Source organism: Oncorhynchus clarkii, chromosome 21 (assembly GCF_045791955.1).
Source record: "Oncorhynchus clarkii lewisi isolate Uvic-CL-2024 chromosome 21, UVic_Ocla_1.0, whole genome shotgun sequence".
Classification (NCBI taxonomy): Eukaryota; Metazoa; Chordata; class Actinopteri; order Salmoniformes; family Salmonidae; genus Oncorhynchus; species Oncorhynchus clarkii.
The window spans coordinates 9,532,655-9,560,441 of NC_092167.1; the positions used below are offsets into that span (position 1 = coordinate 9,532,655).

Sequence of the window (27,787 nt, forward strand, 5' to 3'; positions counted from 1 at the left end):
TGGCTAAATTGTCTATCTTCTAATTTAGCTAACGTTCGCAGAAGCTGGGATGTGCGTATTCGTTGTAACTGGCTAACTATAATTTCACAATGAATATAAACAACTGTAGCTAATAATTTCACGTTTTGACACAAGACAGATGCTAGTTACAACATGGACGTGTCCTCCCACAGGCTGGCTAGCTACAGATAAACTGAAAGGCTAAGTTTCGCGCGGTTAGCTAGCAGCACGCGCTCTGTTGAAATAGAACACAAAGCCCTGGATTCGGATACAATTTGTAGTAAAATCTAGCTACTTGGAAGGCCTGCTAAAAATGTATAATGGTGGCTTCATTGTAAGCAAATCACATAACTGATTGATTCAGTATCCAAAAGTACATTTCAATACTGATCGATCTAAATTACAGACAGAAAAAAGTATTCACAGCAAATGTCCATTGTGTCAGCTTGGGGGGCTCAGATCAGGATAATGTCATAAAAATGTTTCAAGAGAGATTGAACATGTGCACATTGTCTCTCCTGTAAGGCCATGTGAACATTTATTGTGAAGTATGTTGGCCCCCAATCATTGTTATAAAAAAATGTGTGGAAAGAAGCAGCCTTATAGTCAAGCAACACAGACAAGGCACAGTAAGACCTTCATGTTGGCACCACCCATTTCACTACATTACATGTTTATTTTATTGAACCTTTATTTACAGTAAATGTTATTTAATTATTTCTCAGTGACTTCCTTATAGCGCAATACTTTTGTAATGCAATGATCTATGACATGTAGGCACGCATTGTAGGGTTTATAACATGTAATAATGTCAAATAAAATGCATATATCCAGGCAAACAACTGCCTGTTATCCTAGGCATGAACGTTTTAAACAATCATGTTCTCTTTGTTGAACAGGATACTGCTTAAAATGAGATTTCAGATGCCAATATAATTTGAGAAGAGAATACAGACAGTGATACAGTAAGCAATAGCTAGCCATTTTATAAAATAAATACAATTCTCCTCAAAATCCCTGACATTACCAACATTTCTAATGTGATTCTGTACTGTATGAGCAGTGCTCTGTAGCTTTGTATTGGTTTCAATAAATACATTCAGGTGCAATATTTTGCCTGACCTTAAAAAGCTGATCGGCCATCACTGGTTTGAGACATGAAGCTGAAAGCAGTGTCCATCCAGTGATGAACTGCATGCATGGTCAGTTGTGATGTCACATGTTGGTCTTTATTAGGTCTGACAGACCTTTTATAGCATATGGCGTAAATGGGGCCATGGTCCACGCTGCCTCTGCACACCTAGACAAAAGATCTCAGCAGGGTTCTAATTGCCTGTAACGTCCTTGCCTTCCAGGTCCTTGACATTTCCTGGATCTCAACTGGAATAAATTGTATTACTGACGGTAAACCCATAACGTGGAAAATAGCTGCCCCTTGTGGAGATCTTACTTGCAAGAGATTCCTTGAATATTTTGTAATATGTTGTGTTTCATGTTCAAACATATGAGACGTTCTATGTCCTATGTAAGAAACGTTACTAATAAATATCAAACCAATACATTATCAGGGAACAAATAATTAGCAGAAATGTATTGATTTGTTTTAGACATACCAGCAAAATGTACAGTTATAAAGGCCATCTGTCACATGGTGTATTTTTAATGGAAAATCTGTAATATATGCAAAAATGTATATAATACACACTATATTTCACCCCCCCCCCCCCCCCCCCCCCCCCCAAATCCATATCCCTGGAAACTTCAGCGGGTGACTATCCAGGAAAATTAAGAAAAAGGTGCATTCTGTTTCTGCATAGATCAGAAATGTATTAACGAGACATACATTTTCAAGTCCTTCATCACCTGATTCCCTTTTTGTTCAAGCTGGGCTGAAGCGTGCTTGGGTATACTTTCCTGACACTATAATGTTATGTATAGAATTACATTTTGACATATTTTATGGGATATAAAATGTATCTTCTTATTTCTCTTGTTTTTTTCTTCTAGTATTACATTGTTATTGATTTTTGCATTGTTGGGTTTTGAGTTTGCAAGAAAGGTTTTTCATTGTACTTGTGAATGTGACATTTAAACTTGAAACTATTCAGAAAAAAAGTTGTGTGTTTTGCATAAGGGTGAAGGACGCTTCCCTTGTATGGGTGTTTGTGGAGACATTGCCCAACCTGATCAGATGGCTGTGTCATTGTACAGACAGTACACCATCTAGAATCATTGTGTCTGCACTGTGTGAGGGTGCTCATTGCCCATCCAGCCACACTGGCTTAATTCCCTGGCCAATTTAGGTCTCCCTCAAACCAGATGTCTGCTGAGCCTGATTCAAGTCCCAGTAGTTGTTCCAATGGTCTCTCTCTCTCTCACACACACACAATTGGTGGGCCCAATTTCAATATATTTTATTTAGCCTATCTTTAACCAAGAGCACACATTTTCTTTTGGTTGACTTAAAAAACAACATGTAAAAGCTAAAACTGCAAGAAGTAGAGAATATGTCATCTGTTTATTGAGTTCACTCAATTTAAATTTCCCCCAGAAAAGTCTTAGCCTGTAGTAACGACTAACAGCCTTGGAGGGGTAGTATATATCTGCTTTTGATCCAGAGACAGAGAGGAGGAACTTTAGCCTCTTTCTTTCTCTCAATTCAATGGGCTTTATTGGCATGGGAAACATATGTTTACATTGCCAAAGCAAGTGAAATAGATAATAAACGAAAGTTAAATAAACAATAGAAAATGAACAGTAAACATAGCACTCACAAAAGTTCCAAAGGAATAGAGACATTTCAAGTGAGTGTCTGTGTCTCTCTCTTTCTCTCTCTCTCTCAATTAAGAGAAAGGGGGGATACCTAGTACAAAGGCCTTCAACTGAAATGTGTCTTCCGCATTTAACCCAACCCCTCTGAATCAGAGAGGTGCGGGGGACTGCCATAATCGACATCCACCGCGCACAGGAACAGTGGCCTTGTTCAGGGGCAGAACGACAGATTTTTACCTTGTCAGCTCGGGAATTCGATCCTGCAACCTTTCGGTTACTGGCCCAACGCTCTAACCTCTATGTGTGTAATTTACAGTATTCCAGATCTGTGACAACTTGGCACTGACAAGACTTGAAGATGTGTGCAACAAGAGGTCTGCAACAACAATGATTATAAAAAAATATCCCAGAAGTCTCCATAAATGTCCAAAGTTAGCCTATGATGGAAAAGTAATTGAGAGCTGAAAATATCGTAAACAAATATGACAACATAACATAAATGGGGTTTGATTTGTCACAATATATTCACGAACCACAATTTATTTGTCTATATTATTCGTGAGTTTAGCCAAACTCCACCTGGAGCGTCATTTGGGTCCGCCTACCTGCTCTTCCAGCAGGAGCTTCACCACGCCCCTTTTCCATGAAGAGCTTCGGCTGTGCTCTGGTTGGTTGTTTCGAACAGTGCATGCACGTTTGGAGAGAGGTTTAACTGACAACTAATGACAGAGAACTCAACCTTTTGGGAACTTTCAAAGAAAACTATACGAGAGACGGAACAGGTAATGTATATACTGCTGGTGAGTTAACACTAGACAATTGTTTCCGTGGCGTGAACGAATCTGTCCTTTCCTCTCTCAGCCCACGAGGAAGCAACAAGTGCCCCGTGGCTGATATCTTCTCTCGAGTGGAATACTATTTCATGTCGTTTCTAAGTTCGTAAACCCTATTATAGTCTACACAATAGACTAGATTGTGTCTCATGGTTTTAATGAAAGGCGTGTAATATGGTAGCCTGCTTAGATTACTGAACTTGTTTTACATTTAATGTACAATTAGGCGTACACCTCTGGAAAAACCCTGGTAAAGGATTTTAAAACACAAATTTCGAAATGAGCGAAGAATTCGAAAACTCCAAATTTGCCGACGTGTCCATGTATGAACCTGCATAATGAGCATCATCATGTCACACAGGTTATAGACGCCCTACTAATGACTGCGTGTTTGAAAATGTTGCCATGGATACAAACTGCAAGGAACAGAAATGCTTGGCCTTGGACAACCATCCACCTTGCCAGAAGATACAGACACTACCTTTTACCCTTGTGTACACTGAGCTGCACTGAGGTCGGAACACAATCGTGGTTACATTAATTAAGTATGGTAGTCAAACATTCATCCTGCTGCACAGACCCTATGGACGCTCTAGTCTAGAGTGCCTGGTTAAATTGCGTTTACGGGCATTTTTAAACTCCATGGTTAAAGTAGTATGATCATATATTAGTGTTGAATTACTTTGACGTTGAATTATGTTATATTACTCAAATTTACTCATGGTGGACATAATGTGTTACAACATAAGACAAAAAAATTCACCACACGAATTACAGGAAATACCCATCCTTTTTATCTCAGATTGGTGATGTTAGTATTAAAGTTTATAGTACTCCGTTTATCATGACTATAACAGTTTATAGGGCTCCAGAGTGGCGCAGCAATCTAAGGCACTGCATCTCAGCGCTAGAGGCGTCACAACAGACCCTGGTTCGATTCCAGGCCGTATAACTGGCTGTGAATGGTCCCTTAGGGCGTTGACCGGGTTAGGGTTTGACCGGGGTAAGCCGTCGTTGTAAATAAGAATTTGTTCTTAACTGACATGCCTAGTTAAATTAAATAAATCAAGAAGTCACACAATCTATTCCTTAAAACAGATTATTATCTTTGGTTTAGTACCGGTGTTTGTCATAAGCGCCAGTCCATAGGAGGACTTAGAACATAGCTGTCATTTTCAGGCTATGGTGGCTAGAAAATAAATTGCGCGCTCCTCCCATAAAAGTCTGACCTCAAAGGTCAAATCATGAAGTCAGTGAACTTCAGGTCGAAAAGTCGGAGCTCTGTAAAGATGTCTGAGTTTCCGAGTTGGATGGCCGTTCAAAAACGATTTCCCCCAGTGGGATCTCGTTTTTTTTCTTCAGAATTCCCAGTTGTCTTGAACCCTCAAAAGTCAAGAGTTTTCCGAGTCCCCAGTTGTTTCAAAGACAGCATTAGTCTCAGCGGAGGTAGGGTGAGAACAGCAGAGGGGTCCACTGCTCACAGTCCCTGCTCTCTCCTTCCTCCAGTGAGACTGATCAGAGAGAGGGGACAGGCTTCCACCTGATGGAAAAACTTGAGTCGCACCACATCTGCCTCGGGCACAAATTGTTCCTATGACCAGAGAAAGTTAAATACTCGATATTCAAATAGACACAACGAGCTACTAATAATAATAAAAATGCAGGGCTATCGATACACTTGGCTACTCATTAATTGCAGCTGCAGTGCGAGTGGAAGTAGAGTGCTTTTTGTAATAGTGTTGAATAAAACTCATATAAACAGCAGATCTTTGCTTTATTCTTTGACAGTCTCTCTCTCTGGTCATGGGTTTAAAAGTTATGTAGTCTCACGTAGGCTAGTATCAAACTTTTTTTGTGCCCAGTGTCATGGAAGCTGTAGTAGGCACAGTGAATTGATCTATCGGATTGGTCAGCACATTCTGCTCACTCGATGTAGTCACAGATCTCGTGGTCCGCTGGATAGGCAGAGTTAGTCTTTTCAGACAAATGAAATGGTTGAAAATAGAAACACCGACCCTGTGCACCTACCGCCAACAGTGCAACTCGGCGGGAGAATAACAAAAAAAAGCATCGCAAGCCAGTGTGCCTTTAACGTTAGCTTTTCTACAGAAATGTTTGGCGATTGACTAGGAATGCCTTAAAGATCACAATCGACTAGCTTGTGACCACTGTTTTTATGAATAGAAATGGTACTTTTGACATAATTCAACTTTATCAGGTAAAAACTACTGAATAAGCCCAAAACGATGCTATGATTTATTGATTTGGATGATATTAGTGAAATCATTAAAATATGTTTGTCCTGGCTACATTCATGACCCTGAAGAAGGCACAGTGATGCTGAAACGTTGGTGGTTTGTATATAGTGTGTGACTTTTTGATACATTTTTATGTCCTGGCTACATTGACACAGTTGAGCCGGCGTGAGATATGAGTTGGAAAACGTACCTCAATGCAGGAATGGGATATGCCACTGTACTCCAAATTTGACCTTTATCCACATGCTCCATCAATAAGATTAAAATACTACTTGTGTTCCCAGAAAACTTCCCATTTTGTGCTCATGCTAGCTACCAGTAGCCACTGCAGCCATTATGGAATGGCACATGATGTTGAACAACAAAGGATCTGATAGGCTGACACTGTCATTTAAAAATGGCTGCTGTGACTAATGGTAGCTAGCACGAGGATGAAAAGGGCAGTTTTCAGCGGTATTTCTATCTGCTCGATGTATCCTCGTGTTCATCAGCATGTGTTCGTCAGTATTTTTCAACAGATAAAATGTGCATGAAAACAAGTCGTCTCTCATTGAATGACAAAAAAAAGACTTTATTGAAGAGTCCCTACTGTTAACAAATCACTGACGAAGGGACGTAGACTTCGGCTCAGAACTTTGGCTTACCTCCAGAAAAAGTGTGCCCGAACTGCTGAAAAAACACTCATCGAAGTACAAAACAGGGAAAACATGCCACAATTTCATCATAATATATGCTTAAATTCTACTGAACTGTTTCAGCTGGGAAGCATGTGGACACCTTTAGGAAGTAGAGACGCTGTTGTGCCCTCTTGAGAAGGGTGGTGGGGGTGTTGTTGGTCCATGACAAGTCCTCAGTGATGTGCACGCCGAGGAACTTAACTCAGGACTCTCTCTACTGCAGTCCTGTTGATGTGAATCGAGGCATGTTCCCCCCCTTTGTGTCCTGAAGTCCACAATCAACTCCTTTGTTTTGCTGACATTGAGGGGGTTGTTGTTATCATGACGCCACAATGCCAGTTCACTTACCTCCTCGCCATTGACTGACTCGTTGTTGGTTATCAGGCCTATAACCGTGGTGTCGTCAGCAAACTTGATGGCGTTGGTGTTGTGCAACCATGCAGTTGTGGGTGAAGAGGGAGTACAGCAGAGGACACACCCCTGGGGGGGCCTCTGTGTTAAGAGTCAGGGTGGAGGTGTTGCCAATCCTCACAGCCTGTGGTCTACCCGGTAGGAAGTCCAGAATCCAGTTGCAGAGGGTGGTGTCCAGACCCAAGGCTTCGAGCCCTGGGTCCGTATCTTCTGGCAACCATCCACCCTTTTTCTGGAAAGGAGATGCCCTTGATTTTATGGCTTACTTTTAGGCTACATAATGTTAGGCTATACCAGAAAATACATTTTTCTGGCTATGTAGCCTACCGTTACAACTTGAGATGGATAGAACATGTTTGACTACAGACTGATTTTATGTCCATTTAAATCTCCTGTTCCTGGTTTTCTGCTAGAGGAATACCTTAATAGCAAGGTTGTGCAGGTGCTTCCCTTCGCTTAAGTGTGTGCTGCTACCCCAGAGGAAGACCATTTCACCAGCAGCAAAGGGATCCAAAATACTATACCCGTTTTAGAAACTCAAGTAGACCTGCTTATTGTTTCTTTAACATACACATTTCTGTATCTGAATTGAGCTGTAATGTGAAAACAAATCTTTTTCATAGGTATTTCTCATATGTAGGCCTACCACGCAAAGATTATTTTTTCCCCTTTGTGCTGCTTTTATCAGGCAACTGTATTTACCATCTTGTGGTAGCATTTGTGCAGAAATAAAATAAATTAGGCATAGGGTCATACTTGAGATCTGGACTGGATCCAGACGCATGCATGCGTGAGGAGTGCGCCCCCAAAACAGCCCTGATTCTGCCCCTCTACCCCGTAATCACCATCTGGCTGATCTCTGGCATTATGCCTCACATTTTGGGGAAGTGGAGTCTCCAGAAGGAGGCCAAACCCAAAAACACTGCCACAGATAAGATATGAACAGCTTAATGGGTTAAACCCCCACGTGAGCCCATATGTGCTGCTATCTCCCCTGGACGCAATGGAGATCATGAAGACCTCTTGGTTTTCCCCTCATTTATTTAGGGTACTGTTGACTAATGGCCAGACTGGGACCAGTGGGAGAGTGGCAGAGGAATGGTTACAGGAGAGGGAGAAGTGACAGAAGAAATACAATCAAATTGTATTGGTCACATACACATTTTGCAGGTGCAGCAAAATGCTGATGTTTCTAGCTCCAACGGTGCAATAATACCTAACAATACACACGTCAATTAAGAAATATCAGTACGTGCAATTTCAGTCTGGAATATATGCACTGAGTATACCAAACATTAATATTGAGTTGCACCACCCCTTTTGCCCCCAGAACAGCCTCAATTTGTCTGGGCATGGACTCTACAAGGTGTCGAAAGCGTTCCACAGGGATGCTGGCCGATGTTGACTCCAATACTTCCCACAGTTGTGTACTTTGGGTGGGGGAGCGCAACTCAATATTAGGAAGGTGTTACTAATGTTTGGTATACTCTTTGGACAGTATATGAATAGAAAATGTGTTAAAGGAAAGTTACTTATAGGACGAGCCTTGACTACAATAGAGTATATACATACAGTTCAAGTTGGAAGTTTACATACACCTTAGCCAAATACATTTAAACTCGGTTTTTCACAGTTCCTGACATTTAATCCTAGTAAAAATTCCCTGTTTTAGGTCAGTTAGGATCACCACTTTATTTTAAGAATGTGAAATGTCAGAATAATAGTAGAGAATTATTTCTTTCAGCTTTTATTTCTTTCATCACATTCCCAGTGGGCCAGAAGTTTACATGCACTCAATTAGTATTTGGTAGCATTGCCTTTAAAATTGTTTAACTTGGGTCAAACGTTACAGGTAGCCTTCCACAAGCTTCCCACAATAAGTTGGGTGAATTTTGGCCCATTCCCCCTGACAGAGCTGGTGTACCTGAGTCAGGTTTGTTGGCGTCCTTGCTTGCACACGCTTTTTCAGTTCTGCCCACAAACTTTCTATAGGATTGAGGTCAGGGCTTTGTGATGGCCACTCCAATACCTTGACTTTGTTCTTAAGCCATTTTTCCACAACTTTGGAAATATGCTTGGGGTCATTGTCCATTTGGAAGACCTATTTGCGACCAAGCTTTAACTTCCTGACTGATGTTGCTTCAATATATCCACGTAATTTTCCATCCTCACGATGCCATCTATTTTGTGAAGTGCACCAGTCCCTCCTGCAGCAAAGCACCCCCACAACATGATGCTGCCATCCCCGTGCTTCACGGTTGGGATGGTGTTCTTCAGCTTGCAAGCCTCCCCCTGTTTCCTCCAAACATAATGATGGTCATTATGGCCAAACAGTTCTATTTTTGTTTCATCAGACCAGAGGACATTTTTCCAAAAAGTACAATCTTTGTCCCCATGTGCTGTTGCAAACCGTAGTCTGGCTTTTTTATGGCGGTTTTGGAGCAATGCCTCGAGGTCTTGGCTGATTTTCTTTTGATGTTCCCAAGATGTCAAGCAAAGAGGCACTGAGTTTGAAGGTAGGCCTTGAAATACATCCACAGGTACACATCCAATTGATTCAAATGATGTAAATTAGCCTATTAGAAGCGTCTAAAGCCATGGTGACATTTTCTGGTCAACTTTGTGTATGTGAACTTCTGACCCACTGGAATGGTGATACAGTGAGTTATAAGTGAAATAATTTGTCTGTAAACAATTGTTGGAAAATGTATGTGTCATGCACAAAGTAGATGTCCTAACCGACTTGCCAAAACTATAGTTTGTTAACAAGAAATTTGTGGAGTGGTTGAAAAACGAGTTTTAATGACTCCAACCTAAGTGTATGTAAACTTACGACTTCAACTGTATGAAGTGGGTAAAATGGTATGTAAACATTATTAAAGTGACCAGTGTTCAATAACTATGTACATAGGGCAGCCGGCTAGTAAGTGACAGGTTCAAGGCAGGGTATTGGGCGGAGGCCAGCTAGTGATGGCTATTTAAAAGTCTGATGGCCTGGAGTTGGAAGCTGTTTTTCATTTTCTCGGTCCCAGCTTTGGTGCACCAGTACTTTCCGTCTCGTAGATGGTTGCGTGTTGAACAGGCCGTGACTCTGGTGGCTGAGGTCCTTGATGATTTTCTTGGCCTTCATGTGACACCGGGTGCTGTAGATGTCCTGGAGGGCAGGCAGTGTGCCCACAGTGATGCATACATTCATGATAATTTATTTTTTTCATTTCCAGGATAGGTTGGTTGGTGTGGTAACTTTGACATGTTGCCTTAGGGCAGTCATTTAAGCTCACTTTGTTCAGCAGAAGTTCCTCTCTTTCTGCCAAACATATGGCATGCTAGGCTACTGGTTCTCAAAGTGCACATTCAAAGGATGCATTCACGAAGGATTTGAATATTTCATAGTCTCCCCAGCACAAATGTTTCTCTGTTGGCTTAAATGTCTTCTCCTTTGGCCAGGTTTCAGCTGGGCTGTAGCCTGTCTGGCTAACAGCGAACGTCTCCATTGTCTCACTCTCTACCTGCCGAACCCTCATGGCTAATGACCTCATTCAATAGTACATTTCTCAGTTCTTCTGATATAAAAACAGACATGATTTGAGTGTCGTATTTTCCTGGAGTCTTCTATTACAAGAGTTGACTTACTTCTATAGGTAGGGCCTTACTGAAATTACCTCGCTGACCTGAATCAATGAACATCGATTAATTGACAGAGTGAGAGGAGTTTCTTTTAGGCGTCCTGTGAATATATACAGTTTAATTCTAGAGGTCTTTGGACTCCTGACAGTTGATGATGAGTTCAGTTTCAAAACAATGAACAGGATGAGAGGAGGATGCTGAAAGGGTGTTTGGAGGTCATTAGTTAATGACAACCGGGTCTATGGTAGCTTTTGTTTTTACTGAGGGCTGAGCTTTTTCCATGTTAAGGTGAAAGGTTTACCCAGTCCCACTCCCCTCTACCCCGGGGATTATCATACAGGCAAGTAACCCTCCTTACCTGACCATCTGTGAGGGTCTTCTTCAGGGCCTCGGACGTCTAGCAGCTTATCTGACCACTTTGATAAAGCCGGTTACAAATTAGCCTACACGTCTTAGGCCCATATTTGGTCTTGCATTGTGTTCCAATTTCCTTTTTTAGGATTTTATTTTTTTAGTTTTATCACAATGGAAAACATTAGGCTAACCCTAGTCTTGTATACCTTTTTAAGATAACCCAAAAAATATGTATGTTCCTGTCATAAGAGCATTTCGGCATACCCTAATACACACAGAACATTTCCTCAACACCCTCTAAGTCAAACCCCTTTTTTTATTCTGTTGACATCATCCAGTCACAGTTTCAGATGAGGTCATTAACTGCCTTGTCCTTACAACTGACCCATTTTTGAATACAGCAGCTTCTGCAGTTGTTGCCATCACTGCAATGATCAGATCACAGCCCTCTCCTCGATAAATCAAAGAAGGCCTTCCTGATTGGGACTTGGTCAGTATGGCCATGGAGCCCTATTCATTCTGGAAAATGTATTTAAAGCAAATGTCAACATTTATGAAACTGTCAGGTTAGATCAGTGCTCTTGGCGGTCTTCGGGACATTCTTAGCTACTTCAGTTGGGATATTGTTTTCTGAAGGGATGATGTCATCTGCGTTGACTTGCTATTCAGTGGCCTAGCTAGCCTATGTTAATCAGCGAGCGAACTCCCCCCGATGAATGGGCAAGCTGCCAGTCCTTCCGCAGCTTAACAGGCACAATCACCCTATAGGAGATCTAACTCAATGCTGGCTCCCTTTGACAACTTTCATTTGGTTGCCTCAATTTCGGACTTCAATAAATCCACCCATTTTTACTCCCTACCAGAAGTGTGACTGTCTCAATTATTTATTTATTTATATATATTTTTTTTTTTGAAAAGACAAACTTCCCAGCAGCCTCAAAGTGCATGCTGTAGTAATAGACTAATCAAACCAGGATGAAGTGGGATTGGCAGGTGTCTCCTCAGTTCACACCTAAAAGCCGATGAGGGGCTTTCCTGGCGACCCGTCATCTTCAGGACAACTCTTCTTGAAGGACATGGGTTTGAGCCTAAATTATGTACGCTACACTTAGGCCTAATCCTGCCTGAATGCATCTACTCCCATAATGGATACAAGGTCCATTTCTGATGGAGAGGCACCGAATGAAACCTTCAACTGACAGGCCAATTAAGTTGAGACACAAAGGGCTCAGCAGGAGAAGTTAAATAAATGAGAAGTTGGTAGTCTCTGGGGAGAGTGGAGCAGACCCCGTTTGGCAGGAGAGCAGGGTTAAAATAAAAAAGGTTATGGCCCCATGTGCTGGCTTACAGCCCCTTTACACTCTTACGTTAGACTTGTGCAGCTGCTCCATGCTATTGGTAAATACGCAAATCACCCCCCTAACTCACTAATTCGCACACACTTTACAATCCACTGTGAATGCACATCAAACACATGATGTACTCCGACTGCAGCTCCATCCATGTGCCACGTGCTGTCTGTAGTATTGTGATCGGTGAGGGTGGATCGTCCATGTTTGGAATAGCCCCTGATCCTCTTAAATGATTACTGATCCCTCATCCATCTGTGTATGTTTATCTTCAGGACTACAGAGAGGCTTGGCTCATGTCCCTCTACTTCATTAAACCTTCCCATTTACTCACTCACAAAGGGAGACCCACCATTTCAATTCATTTAAAGAGCTGTCAGGTTTTTGATTTGTAGTTTTACATCCCGGTTCTATCAGAAGCAAAACACATGAATAATAATGTACCTAACATGGTTTATATTATGAAGCAAAAACTAGCTCAAATGCATATTCATTCAAACATGCATGCTGGACCCAAAGGTCATTGTTGGAAGACCAGTTTTGATTGAACAGGGCTGCCAAGAGCGAACAGGCATTGTTCAAGTGTTTCAGCAACCACTGTCGAATGTGCGAGGCAGCGGCCCTTGTCAAGTGTCGAGCCTTGCCCTTTCCTCACACTCGCACATTCACTTCAGCCAACCCAGCAGCATAAAACACATTCTGTTTTTGAACGGCTCTCTTTTCATTTCTCGCTCCCTCCCTCGCATTGACTTTTGGTAGTGGTGTGGACGCACATGCTGCCCTTTTGGTCCCCACGGGGAGGCATTCTCTCAGCTCGCGCATTGGGGCCCCAGATGCAGCACATTCTAGAGACTAGTGCTCCCTTTGTCCTCTGCTGTCAGCCCCATACGCCTCCCTACTCAAATTGAAAGTCACCCCATTCTCTCTTTCTCCCCCTCTTTGTTTGTCTACTGTCCAGTAGTTTAGACCTACTGATCTGCTCCAGGAGCAAGTCTTGCCAGGGTTCCAACTATGACAGTGCTTGTCACCTTTTAGCAAATCAGGACATGTGCACTGGCCTGGGCACCCGCATAAGCGTTAGACAATGCAAACTTTGGGACAGTCACAATGTGCAATTTGAACCCTGGCCCTTGCCCTTTCCTCTTCAGTCTTCCCCACACCAAACTTTCCCCTTGCAATCATGTTTTTTGGAGTGGGGCTTGGGGAAGGAGGATGGGATGAGGAAGTGGCTGGTTCCCCTGCCCCCTAGCCCTCCATTTCCACTAGCTCCTTGCAGGGAGCTCCCAGGGCAGGCTGCAGAGTTGGGATGATGGACGTGTGGGGTGGCTGGAGGGGGGTGTGGTGTGTAACAATGGGTGCTTTGTGAGAGGAGGACTGGCTGTGGCAGGAGTGGGGGGCCTCCGCAGCGCTGAGCAGAGCCACTTCATTAGTGAATGTTCTCCCTCCTCCCTCCATTCTCTCCTCCCTCTGTCATTCTCTCGCTGGCTGTCGACATTACACACTCTGAAGTCTGGAACCAGCCAGTAGGAGCCTGCATGTTTTGTGCTGCGCTTTCTGCTTTCCGGTCAGAAGCAGGGTGGAGACAGGTTTTTCCGACTTTCTGGGGGTTCTACGCAGCTCTTTTCGTACATGACTACTGTCTTCCTCCTGTCCTAAGGTAATTCTGCTTGTCTGCACTGCTGTCATCCTGTTCTCTGCCGAGAGCAACGCATCACAGATGAGACATGGATTGATTTCTCTCACGCTGTGTCAGAGTAACTGAATGCACTTTTTTTTTTGTGCACATAAAGAGCTGTCTTTGAAATGACAACAGCGTATTAAGTAGCTGAAATGTGGATCTATGATTAGGGTTGCAAAATTCTGGGAACTTTCAATAAATTCCCTGGTTTTCCAGATATCCTGGTGGAGGATTCTGGATTTTCTGCTTCTTCCCTCCGGACTCGGCGAATCCCCCATCTGGGATTTCGGGGGAAACCAGGGAATTTATTGAAAGTTCCCAGAATTTTGCAACCCTATCTATGACATTGAAATGCGGTCATAGTGCTAGGGTTTTAGTTTGTGCTGCCTGCCCCTCGGGTCTATGGTGACTTTTGAGTACTGGAGCTCAGCCCAGTAGAGAAGTTTACATTCTCAGTCTCTATCCTACAGAACAGACTGGGAAGGGGATTTGGGTGGATTGCTGAGGGAGAAAGGGAGCAATTTTGGGGTGTGTTGGGGGGGGGGGGAGCTGTGTTTTCTTGTTGACTAAAGTGTCAGAGGCTATTATAGCTCATTATTGTCTCTCGCTCTCCCTCTCTTGTTCTCACATACACACACACATCCTTTGGGCCAAGGGGATGGGTCTGGGTAATCCCCTACATCCTGGGAGGAAGAGGGAGAGCTTTACATTCTGAATTGTATATAGTTGTGTGTGTGATATATATAGAATGTGAGGATGTGAATATATATATATATATATATATATATATAACACACACACACACACACACACACACACAGTTGAAGTCGGAAGTTTACATACACCTTAGCCAAATACATTTAAACTCATTTAAACTTTTTACAATGCCTGACATTCAAGCCTAGTAAAAATTCCATGTCTTAGGTCAGTTAGGATCACCACTTTATTTTAAGAATGTGGAATGTCAGAATGATAGAGAATTATTTATTTCAGCTTTTATTTCTTTCATCACATTCCCAGTGGGTCAGAAGTTTACATACACTCAATTAGAGGTTGACCGATTAATCGGAATGGCCGATTAATTAGGGCCAATTTCGAGTTTTCATAACAATCGGAAATCGTTTTTTTTGGGCGCCGATTTGCTGATTTTTGATTTTTTTTATATATACCTTTATTTAACTAGGCAAGTCAGTTAAGAACACATTCTTATTTTCAATAATGGCCTAGGAACGGTGGGTTAACTGCCTTGTTCAGGGGCAGAACGACAGATTTTCACCGTGTCAGCTCCGGGGATCCAATCTTGCAAACCTTACAGTTAACTAGTTCAACGCAATAACGACATGCCTCTCTCTCATTTCACTCCACAAGGAGACTGCATGTTACGCGAATGCAGTAAGCCATGGTAAGTTGCTAGCTAGCATTAAACTTATCTTATAAAAAACAATCAATCATAATCACTAGTTAACTACACATGGTTGATATTACTAGATATTATCTAGCGTGTCCTGCGTTGCATATAAACTGACTGAGCATACAAGTATCTAAGTATCTGACTGAGCAGTGGTAGGCAGAAGCAGGCACGTAAACATTCATTCAAATAGCACTTTTGTTCGTTTTGCCAGCAGCTCTTCGTTGTGCGTCAAGCATTGCGCTGTTTATGACTTCAAGCATTGCGCTGTTTATGACTTCAAGCATTGCGCTGTTTATGACTTCAAGCCTATCAACTCCCGAGATGAGGCTGGTGTAACCGAAGTGAAATGGCTAGCTAGTTAGCGCGCGCTAATAGCGTTTCAAACGTCACTCGCTCTGAGCCTTCTAGTAGTTGTTCCCCTTGCTCTGCATGGGTAACGTTGCTTCGATGGTGGCTGTTGTGTTGCTGGTTCGAGCCCAGGGAGGAGCGAGGAGAGGGATGGAAGCTATACTGTTACACTGGCAACACTAAAGTGCCTATAAGAACATCCAATAGTCAAAGGTTAATGAAATACAAGTGGTATAGAGGGAAATAGTCCTATAATTCCTATAATAACTACAACCAAAAGTTCTTACCTGGGAATATTGAAGACTCATGTTAAAAGGAACCACCAGCTTTTATATGTTATGTTCTGAGCAAGGAACTGAAACGTTAGCTTTCTTACATGGCACATATTGCACTTTTACTTTCTTCTCCAACACTTTGTTTTTGCATTATTTAAACCAAATTGAACATGTTTCATTATTTACTTGAGGCTAAATTGATTTTATTGAGTTAAAATAAGTGTTCAGTATTGTTGTAATTGTCATTATTACAAATAAATAAATAAAAATCGGCAGATTAATCAGTATCGGCTTTTTTGGTCCTCCAATATTCGGTATCGGCGTTGAAAAATCATAATCGGTCGACCTCTACACTCAAATAGTATTTGGTAGCATTGCCTTTAAATTGTTCAACTTGGGTCAAATGTTTCGGGTAGCCTTCCACAAGCTTCCCACAATAAGTTGGGTGAATTCTGGCCCATTCCTCCTGACAGAGCTGGTATAACTGAGTCAGGTTTGTAGGCTTCCTTTCTCTCACACACTTTCAGATTTGCCCAGTAATTGTCTATAGAATTGAGGTCAGGGCTTTGTGATGGCCACTCCAATACCTTGAGAGATGTATGTATGTATGTATGTATGTATGTATGTATGTATGTGTGCTTAGTCATAAAAAAAACATGTCAATCTTTGAGTCATAATCTCCTAAGGTAAAGCACAGCGCTTTACAGCTAATCTAGATAGTTTCATTCGTTTGTCACTAACCTATATCATGTCATTTACATGGCACATGGTCCTTGACTCATGTCCTTTTCAATCAAATTGTATTTGTCACATGCGCCAAATACAACAAGTGTATACCTTCCCGTGAAATGCTTACTTACATGCCCTTAACAAACAGTGCAGTTCAAGAAGAGTTAAGAAAATATTTACCAAATAAACTACAGTAAAAAGTAACACAATATCGAGGCTATATATAGGGGGTACCTAGTCAGTGTGCGGGAGTACAGGTTAGTGGAGGTAATTTGTACATGTAGGTAGGGGTAAAGTGACTATGCATAGATAATAAACAGCGAGTAGCAGCAGTGTACAAAACAAATTGAGGGGGGGTCAATGTAAATAGTCCGGTGGCCATTTGATTAATTGTTCAGCAGTTTTATGGCTTGGGGGTAGAAGCTGTTAAGGCTGGAAGGTGTAATTGATATCATGGACTGATGCTGAATCAGTGTTGTCCCATCCCATTCTTGAACTTTCCAGACTACATGCTAAACAGCCCTTTAGCTGAATGTGTTTGAAAAGTGTTCTTACCTAGATGAGAGAGAAGCTCTACTATTAAGTGAGCTAAGTTACAATGACAAAATATACAGAGATGGTTGCTACTGCCAGATGTTTCTGAGCCCTGTGGACTGTATCATCCTCACCATGTGTGTCAGCTGCAGATGTTTCAGATTTTCTGGAAGTGTTGTTTTTGTTAGCACGTGGTGTATAGGACATGATGATGCGTGAGCCACATGTATGGGAATGCTTGAATGTGTTGTCATAATTGGTATATAATCATAAAGCAAGAGGCAGCAAACTCTCAACCCTATTTCCTATAAGAATGGTGATTTGATACCCTCAGTGCTGTGGCCCATGTTCCAATGCTGTTTTCTAGATATTTTATACTTAATAGCCTCATGTCTGTTTCAGGATGAAAAGGTGAATCTCCTCTGATTGCAGCGATGGCAGTGCAGGCTGGCATACAGGTAAGAAAATGACTAATTATCATGCACATACAAGGATTTTGGGATTTTTTTGTTCAGAAGGGGTAACTCCGTTTCCCTCAAAGGCCCAGTCCAAAGACCTCTTCTCATACCGTGGTCCCTATCCCTGCTGTGTTTACATATTTAAAGGATAGGAGTAGGAGTCGGGTGTAAGCAAAATGCCTTGGATACAATGGCAAAGCAAAATCGTGATTTTTTATTATTTTTTTCATCAGTTTAGGACCCCCTCACAAGTCATTCAAAATCTATTAACACTTTCCTGGTTTAGCTAGTCTATTCAGGAGGCGGATTGACCCCAATCCAATCGCTTTACTGTTTTTCCTGGTCTTATCTCCAGCAACGTAATCTGTTTGCTTTCAAGGCCGTCTGATATCTGAGGAGGCCAATAAGACCCTGTGGGCAGGGCCGTACTACATATGAGGACACAGAGGTCTGGATCTCGTACATTCTTTTGTTAAATAAAACAAATTGAATAAACTATTTGATTTATTTTTGGGGGGGCACACAGTTGTCGAGGATCTCAATTTACTGTTGAGTTAAGATAGTGTATTCAACTAAGTGCAATTTTGAAACTTGGATGTACATAAGCAGTTTTCCAGTTATGTTACTCACTGATAGTCAGTAAAAATGTTTTGATTGGTAAATTAGTTAATTTAGCCAGCTAACTAAACTTGTAGTAATCATGGCTGAATTACTGACAGGGCACGTGCCCAGGGGCCCTGACCTCCAGGGAGCACCCATTTATTTTGTTAGTCACTCTCACTCAGATATTATATTAACATGGTAGAATTGTAGAAAATGTGCTTTAAGAAAATACCCACCCTGTGGCAAAACGTGTACAATTGCAGAAAATGGTCTGAAATGGAAGTTCTGTAAAGCAAACTCATTTGTTTACTTTTTGTTAATAAAATACTTTTGCTGCAAACAGATCCCTCTGTAACGTATTAAATGATAGTTTTTAATCACGGTGCTGGGTTAATGTTTAGCAGCTAATTATATAGGTAATAGGCTATGTGTTTGTAGATGGACTGAAGGGAATGTGATTATGGCTAGGGTTATTTTTTGCTGTTTTTCATATAGCATTTTGTAGTTTTTAAATGGTATAGAAATGCAGTAAATGAGCTTCATCTTTCCCCTCTGTCCAGACCTCACTAAAACTCAGACCTTGGTTACGGCAGTGGGGGGTTTCTACTCTCTAGGTCAAAGGTCAACGAGAACCATGGGAAGATTCCACAACTAGGAGGAGCATAAAGGACGTAACTCTGGCCCTGTTTGAATCCTTCCTTCTTCTCGTCCTTGACGTTATCACTGACCTGATGTAGGGCTGGGAATTGCCAGGGACCTCATGATACAATATTATCATGATACGTCGGAGCCGATACAATGTGTATTACGATTCGATACTATGATTTTATTATGCTTTGCTGTTCCTAACATATTGCTCACCCTATGTCTGCTGCAGAGGGACGATAGAGAGCCATGAGAAAATGAGTGTTGATCAGGCAAATAAAAGTGCTGAAAACATGTTGGCTCACTATTTTAAAAAGATGGAGAACAAGATATAGGATGAAAAATACTGAAGTTATGGCGCAGGTACAGCGCAAATATTATCGCGTAACTGTAAACATCTTTTTCACCATCACTAATCTGATGTGACATTATTAGTGAAAGCAATATAGTGGAAACTTAGTTTTTTCGCACTCAAATCATGTGATTCCGTTAAGGAAGGGTGGAAGGATGCATTTGAGAAGTATTCAAACTCATTGGCTTGGTGTCTGTCTTGTGATCACACCAACATGCAATCAAGAGGCCTAGTATGTGTACATATATGCGATCCACATCATCCTGAATGGCTATTTGGTGGCTTCATTAAGAACGTGTTAGGAATGTAGATTTGCTGTTTTTAAATCCCTTTCCTAACTATGTTCCATTAAGAGGGGTTAAAACTCTTACAATCTCCCTCTGTTATGTGCTAGATTTACCAGGAATAGGCGGTATTTGTTTCCACAATTAGTCTACTTGCCTGTACACAGGCTACCCCTACACCCTTATTTTGAAAACTAAACATGTACTTGGGAGGAGTCTAAAGTTTTCACAGTACCCAAAACCATTTAGCAATTTTATTTGGACACAAGAAAGGTGGTAGGTATTCTACTGCACAAGTACTACCATAAAGGATCAGTTGAATTGATGTCTAACTACAATAAGCCCACGTGAGGGCTACTAAAGCTTTCATTTCTGTGAAACCTGCATCCAGTCAGGTGACGCTGGAGAGGTCACCACGGGTAATCCCCAATGGTATGGTGGTAATCTCCACATGTTTATGTAACTCAAACACTCCCCTCCTCGTCGCCTTTTCTCTAATTAGCTATATTTGATACGAGTAAGATGGAAAACAACATATGTTGTGGGGTTGCCCTGCCCAGAGCACCAGCCAGGCACTTTATCCTTAGAACACAGTTATGTAAGGGAGAGGGGGTTGGGGAGGAGGAGTTGTCTTCTTATTTCTGTATTAATTAAATGCATCTCTTTTTGAGAACCAGACAGAATTTTAAATACTTTCTACTGAGCAGGGCCATTTATGCTCACTCTTTCTATCTCACACCTACTTGCTCTCGTTCTCTTTCTCTCTCATACCCTCCTTCTCTCTCATTTTCTTTCTCTCTCATACTCTCGTCAGTCTGGGATGTTTTCTGTGACATCTGATATCTCCAGCAGTGATAACTTGACCCCCGTTCTCTTCCCCCACCGAAGTTTGGGAGTCACTCAAATGGGGTCGTGGAAAAACTCCCAAAGAACAAACGAGGCCTTTCTGTGAGGCTAAACCCAGGGAAAGTCTCAATCATGATATACCAATGAGGGTGTGGGAGAGAGGAAGCGATAGCGGATATACTGTCAGCTGTGTGTATGATTGGATGTTGATCTGATGTGACTGTAGGATACAAGGCTTGTTCCAGCCTCCAGGCGTTCTCCTCCCCTCAGCTGATTTCCTTTCCCTCACTGCGAGTGGAATGTCACCGCAGACATCTAGTAGGCCGTCTCAGAGTACTTGGTTGTCTCGACTATTCTTCTATTCTTCTTCCATTTTAGAGTCCTACAAAACGCTGCTCAATCTCCAAGGCAACCTTTCCTCTGTCTATTTGCACTTCAATCTAATTAGTGTAGCTGGATTGTTTTTTTGTTTTGTCCAAATGTCGAAATTGTATACTGATGAATATCAACATGTTTGAAAATTGATATACTTCAATCATGTTATTCTTGCCCTGACAAAAGCACAGTCTGTGCCAGGGGCTGAGTTCTAGTAGCCTGTGTGAGTGAAGGATTTCGGATTTCTCCCCCTGGTCTATCCCACTGCCAGCCATGTCTAAACCCACTTTCAGTGATCCTTGCAGCTCCTTTAGTCTACGAGCATTTGGATACAATCACTACAGTGCTGGAATCCATACTGAAAATATGACACATTTCCTTTGCCAGGCTGACACCACTTGTAATATAATGGAAGGGTTGAACGACGGATGAATGTAAGCGATATGCTCGGAAGATTTAATTGTCAGCCCCCAAAACCTTTTTCTGCCCTCTTCCCATAGTAACGACACCAGCTGGTGGTAGTTTGTCACTCAATGTCTTTTTTTCTATACCCCCCCCCCCGCAGATGTGGTTCGGGGAGAAGTTTGACACGCCCCTGCAGAGTCCACGCAGCCCATTGACCCTGCGCCATGGGCCGGGCTTGGCCGATGTCTTCCAGTATGACCAGTGGCTGGCCGTGCGCCACAAAGCCACACTGGTACCCATGCAGGAGGACTTGGCCATCTGGCTCACCGGGATGCTGGGTAAGACCAGGAGGGTCATGGGGGAAAATAATTCAAAAAGTGTGTCGTTGTCTGGTTCGTGTGGCATTATTTGTACTCTGAACCTGGCAATGGAAGTTTGTTGGATGTGCAGCCTAGAATTCTTCCTTTTTTGTTAATAATTTGGCCTTAAATGTCTTGCCCTGTCATTCACCCCTCACTCCCAACATTACATACTCATGCTAATATTTTCCTCTCTGTCTCTGATACACAGGAGAGGAGGTGAGAGCGGAGAGCTTCATGGCGGAGCTGAACAACGGTGTGAAGCTGTGTCGGCTAATTGGAGCTCTGCAGTGCAGGATCTCTCAGAGCAGGGCCTCGGATATGGGCAAGGTGAGCTGTGATGAGAGGAATGGCGGTGGGAACAGGATATTAAGGAAAAGTAGGGGAGTGGGGAGAGTGGTAAGGATAGGGTAGTTTGAGTTGGTGGTCTGTTTCCCATCTGAAAAGAATTGGTGTGTTTGGTTCTGAAATTATTTGTTTTTCTGTCCATTTGAAAATATTACCTAACCAAGAATGATCATATGTCAACTGTGATGCCAATGCATGTGTGGTTAATTTTTTAAAAACTTGTTGAATGCCTTTCCCTGCAGTTGTTTCCCATGAAGAAGGTGGCATGTAAGTGCAATGCCTCTCCAGGGTCCTTTTTCGCCCGCGACAACACTGCCAACTTCCTGGGCTGGTGTCGCCACATAGGCGTGGAGGAGACGTACCTGTTTGAATCGGAGGGCCTGGGTAGGTGTTTTAGTTGGTGAGGAGGCTGTACTGACCAGTAGACACAGCAAGTAGGAGCTAATCACAAACGGCCATCGCTCCAGATAGTTTTGAAGTGCATATTTGGGTTATTTTTTCTCGGCAGCCTCTAGTTAGCTTAGCATTCTAGCACAAATGTCCACAGGTATCAATCAAACCAAAACCCATTCAGTCTTGTGTAATCAGTGGAGCAGAACCATGGTTGTACAGTTGAGGTAGGGTCCAACTCCATTCCATCCCACCACTCATGTAACATTACTACATTATCCTTGGCGTTAATTCCCTAGGAGTTGATTAATACATTACTACGTTGCCCTTGGTGTTGTTTGATACATTACAACATTACCCTTGGAGTTGATTAATGGCTTCTTAGCTTAATCGGTTCAAAGGAACATGGGCTGAGTTGTAAGCCTTTAATGACTGAACGGAGCAGATGCCTCCACTGCAGCCATTTTCTGGCTTTTGTTTAAGCCATCCTCCTTAATAACATAATAGGATCCACCATAGAGAGCAATTAACATAAGTTCTCTATGTGGACACCTCCTCATTATAAGTAATGGGTTTGTGACACTGCTGCTATGCTATACAACCATGTCATCTCTCTACAGTATGTATTTTCTCTGTCTCTCAGTTCTGCACAAGGATCCCCGGCAGGTGTGTCTGTGTCTGCTAGAGATCGGCCGCATCGTCTCCAAGTAAGTTTCCCTTGGTTGATAGATGATGTACAGTACCAGTCAAACGTTTGGACACGCCTACAGTGATTCCATGTGTTATTTTATCGTTTTGATGTCTTCACTATTAATCTACAATGTAGAAAATAGAAAAAATAAAGAAAAACCCTTGAATGTGCACTGTGACAGGTATCAGATGAGATCATTCTAGAACATGACCACCACGTTTTGTTTTGACCTTTCACTGATCCTGTAGTTATGCAATGTGGTATGTTGGGGTAGAAATATGGACAATGCAGCAAAAATGAATATGTGTGGCATCTTTTTTTCCATTCCTAACAGTCCTTTTAGAGCACTGAACTGATCTGTTTTTCTCCATAGGTATGGTGTGGAGCCTCCGGTGCTGGTGAAACTGGAGAAGGAGATTGAGCTGGAGGAGACCCTGCTGAAGACGACAGAACCTGCTACTGCAGTCAAAACCTTCACTGTGTGCTGTCAGCATGGGGGCCTCTACCAGCCTGGGGCAAGTCACAGGAGTTAAAACTGCTATTGTCAAATTTGTACTGACTAAATAGGGACTCGACTCCACTTTCGTCTCATCTCTTGTTCTATTAAAATAGTTAGTTGGTGACCCAGTTCATCAGATCCAAAATGGCGGCAGCAGTGGCTCTAGTTGCCTCGCTGCTAAGGGCTGTATGAGTCATTATGGTCCTTGTGATGCTCCATCCATCCGGGGTCATGTGACTCTGTAGCCTGTGGCACCAATGCAGCGCAGTCACAACATCAACGGACATCAGAACGCTTCCTGTGTCCACAGCCTAAGCTGCATGACACTTAGCCTTTGATTAGTGTGTTTGCCAAAGCAGTCCTCTTAAACTACAGTATTCAGAGGCTGCTACTGAATGCTGTTCTATAGCCTTTCAAGTCTTTGCAACTTAAAATTGGTTCATTTGATTTCATCTGTTCATTGAGTTTTCCTGTTAGCAACTCTGCTTTATCCTTAGGGGATGGGTTAATGAAACAGGGTTTCTCAATGTTTTAGAAAATGTCTTTCCCATGTTCTTGCTTCCTTAGCCAGGACTCTATATGCCCGTGTTAATTCTCCCTCTGTGTTACAGGAGCTACATCTGACGGACGAGCCTCCGTGTAACTGCTCCCAGAGAGTATCTATTGAATACCTGTCAGAGGGCCGTTACAGACTGGGAGACAAGACCCTCTTCATCCGGGTGAGCAGCACACACTGAATACTCCCAAATATTGAACACCAGTGTTGGGGTCAATTCCACTGCTAAGTGAGCATTAGACCTGTAGCTATTGACACACCCTTTCTGTCCTCTTCCAAGAGACCAGGAAACATCTCTCCACCTTAACCTCATTCATTACCTGGCCACTAATCCAAAGGTTCAGTCTCGGTGCCTGGCACACGTTTGGCTGTGTCAGCACCGTATAAATTAAATTACTACACATGACGTAATTCTATGGTCAGTACTTGTCTGGTCCTTTTATACCTTCACATACTATAGACTGGATAGTCCTGTAGACTTGAGACCAACCTATTATATAGACTAGATATTCCTGTAGACTGGAGACCAACCTACAAGATAGTTCTGTAGACTTGAGACAAAGACATTTTGGAAAAGTAAGCTTAGTACCGATGTTGGGTATTTAAGGCTGATAAAATGCTTATATAACTGGAAAGTAAAAAACCGTGCCAAGTGTAAAAAGCAGCGGTGTAGGATACAGGAAGGAGGAAAGGTCTGTCTCACGTTTCCACACAGCAGCAGATCACTCCCTAAGCTCATTAGGGAAGCAGAGTGGATCTCGTTAGTACTGGACCTACAGGAGGGATTACACCCTTATTGGCCAAGGTACAGCGTTAACACTTCCATCAAACAGCAGCTGGAAAATAGATGGTGGCTGTAGATAGTAGTTGGCAGCACTGTAGATATTAGTTGGTGGTAGTAGGAGTGAGTAGTGATGGTAGTAGGAGTGAGTAGTGGGTGGTAAGTAGGAGTGAGTGTAGATGCGGGTCTCGAGGAATAGTTAAGTAAAAAAATAACCATGTTAACCCTTTAGAGTCTAACTGCAATGTCTCACATTTATCCCTGTCTCTCCCTCTCTCTCACTGTGGTAGATGCTGCATGGGAAGCATGTGATGGTGCGTGTGGGGGGTGGCTGGGACACCCTAAGGGGTTTCCTGCTCAAGTACGACCCCGGCCGGGTGCTCCAGTTCACCACTCTGGAGCAGAAGATCCTGGCATACCAGAAGGGTCCACTGGTCCACGGCTCTGCAGCAGCAGCCCCTCCACCTGACATGGACCCTCTCGCTGCAGTCAACCTCATCCCCTCGTCTTCCTCCTCGTCTTCCTCTGGTTCGGCCTCCAAAGCCACCTGCACCCCCGTCTCGACCCCTACTCTGCCCAGGAAAGCAGCCGCAGCACCCAAAAAGATCCTGCAGATGCCCTTTCCTTCCCCCAAGAAGCCCACCCAGAAGCCCTTGCCAATCCCCAAGAAGGTGGCTGCTGTGTCGCCCACCCTGTCTTCGCAGCAGGGCCCAAGCCCTTCCATTCACAGTGGCAAGAGCCAGCAGACGGCACCACTGCTCCATTCCTCTTCTTCCCCAGCTGTGGCTCCTTCTGCCCCCAAGCTGAAGCTCAGGCCGTCCCCTCGCGGCGCCCTCTCCCAGCCTCGTAGCCCTGTGTGCCCCGAGCCCTCCTGTAAATATCCTAAACCCTCCTCCACTCCATCCACCCACACCTCCATCACAGTGCCACGCCCCGCCACAGCCCCATCGAGGGTCCCCTTCCAGAAAGAGGGCAGACCCCCAACCGGTGCCACTCAACGCCGCCTGTCTCAGAGGCGGCCCGCCTCCCCGGCCTCGCGCCTTCGTCCGGATGCTGCCAGACGGGTCCGTCCAACCCCCCGTGTGACTGTGCAAACACCCAGGCCGGCAACGGCCCAACCCACCAGGACACTAACCCCTACCCCCAGGACTGCCACAACAGCCCTGCCCAAATCCACCATCTCGCTCCCCAAGAGCAAAGACACCACAGGCAAAAGCCAGGCCCAAACCAGGGCCATCCCCAAAGTGGTTGTGCCTCTACGTGGCGGCACCACTGGGCGGTTACATGGGGTCCCTAGTGGCTCTACCGTTGTTGGCAAGACCAACCAGAGAACGGTACCAACTGCCCAGAGGGCAGTACGGAGGCAAGCGCCCTCTGCCATCACCCCCTCTCTCAAACCGCTGCCCACCAAAACGGCCCCCCAAAATACCAGCCCCAACATCAAAGCCCTCCCTTCCCAAAAGAACACTGCTCTCACGAAGAAGACCCAACTCAAGAACAAAAGCGAGGACCCTTATTTTGAAATGAACGGCAGAAGGCATCAGAAGACGTAGTTGGGCGACGTAGTAACGTGACGGGGAAGGACTGTACTGTCCTACTGAACATTAGTGCTTCCATCACGGTATTTGTCTGAATAAGTCCCCAACCAGGATTCAGCAGAACACCAATGTCCACACAAATGTATACCCAACCGGGTATAGATGCCGCAACTGTCAAAACACAAGCTAGTGTTTCACTTTCAAAACGCAATTTGCACCGCTACCATTTTTACATTTGTTTCTCAGTTGGTCAGATTTTTTTTTATGTTACTTACTTTCTCATTTAATTGTCCTGTTGTCAAAAGTTCATGCTTCAAATAGCATTTGACAATAAGTAAGTTTTTATGCTGTCTTTGAATGGGTTGAGAAGTGAGTGATCTGAGGTCAGCTCAATTCAGTCTTAAGCCTAACACCGAAACACTCAATGGTTGTAAACCAACATCCCATCAACAGCCTTTTGTTTTCTTATCCTTTTTCTATCATTTTGAGTGCTTTTGAAAGCTTTCTAACATCTATTCGTATGTCTTGAGGTTCTCTACAGAGGGCTCCATCTTTGTCCATCTGATCGGATAGATATTTTTCTCTGCATATAAAAGTTATACTTTTTAAACATTGGCATTTTCTTTTCAGAAAGGGTCATTTCTGTGCAAAGCAGAGCTAAATAAGGCAGCACACTTTGAAAATGTTAATTATTCATTACAAAGCAGGTCATTGTAACCAACTGTTTGACAGGAAATAAAACTGGACTGAATGTTTGTCCTCGGTGTGGATAAGCTTTTCATTGATGGAGGTTTGATTGAATATAGACATTTGTTTTTCTTTGTCACAGACTGGATGATGATGATGATGGTGGGGTGTTTTCCATTTTAGAGGTCAAATTAAGCACTGTTGGAATGTTTCTCGTGTGCCTTTAGAAATGACTGTTGCTGAGTGGCGTTAGAATGTACTAGAAACTAGGGTTTTAATATTTTTTTTACAAATGAGAATTGCACAAAGTACAAGCGCTCGGACCACGTTTTTTTATTTTGTATTTTTTTATTACATGGTCAAATCTCAAATGAATTACTACTGATAATATGCCTGTTACACGCCCTTTGAACTCGTAGAGGCGATGGCAACTAAGGGACAAGCGAAGCCATGAATCATTTTCCAGAGGCGGAAGTTATCGTGAGGTAGATTTTAATTTGTTTTGTCATCTGAGTCTTTTCATTGATCATATTTGTACTTTTCTATGTGGTTTTCATGTCTAAATGACTTTGTCTGTTTTCTTGGTCAGCACTTTATGAAAACCTCTTGGTGCGTTTGTCACTTTGGATGTTGATTCTGTTGATTTGTGTTGTCTGATCTACCTTTGTTACATTGTCCAATAAAAGGCCAAACGTTGGCAGACTTCCTGTAAAA

General features: G+C 43.0%; 1 protein-coding gene across 2 annotated transcripts; it reads left to right on the top strand.

Moving 5' to 3' along the window:
* Positions 1–3,417: 3,417 nt before the first annotated feature.
* LOC139378489 (GAS2-like protein 3) lies at positions 3,418–27,787 on the top strand. Of its 2 annotated transcripts, none has more exons than XM_071120696.1 (9): positions 3,418–3,554; positions 17,659–17,714; positions 21,385–21,562; positions 21,795–21,913; positions 22,174–22,315; positions 22,965–23,028; positions 23,386–23,527; positions 24,123–24,230; positions 25,139–27,787. In XM_071120696.1, exons 2-9 carry the CDS (start codon positions 17,691–17,693, stop codon positions 26,399–26,401), a joined length of 2,040 nt encoding a protein of 679 aa, XP_070976797.1. In that variant the 5' UTR covers positions 3,418–3,554; positions 17,659–17,690; the 3' UTR covers positions 26,402–27,787. The 2 variants fall into 2 exon arrangements, with proteins under 2 accessions (XP_070976797.1, XP_070976798.1); XM_071120697.1 differs by lacking the exon at positions 3,418–3,554 and adding an exon at positions 13,804–13,938.

What these genes read in the sequence shown, in the direction of transcription:
- LOC139378489 (XM_071120696.1), top strand. Translation starts at nt 17,691, where the DNA reads ATGGCAGTGCAGGCTGGCATACAG. An exon ending in CAGTGCAGGCTGGCATACAG is followed by an intron (nt 17,715 to 21,384) that starts GTAAGAAAATGA and finishes CCCCCCCCGCAG; the next exon opens with ATGTGGTTCGGGGAGAAGTT. An exon ending in GTTTGAATCGGAGGGCCTGG is followed by an intron (nt 22,316 to 22,964) that starts GTAGGTGTTTTA and finishes TCTGTCTCTCAG; the next exon opens with TTCTGCACAAGGATCCCCGG.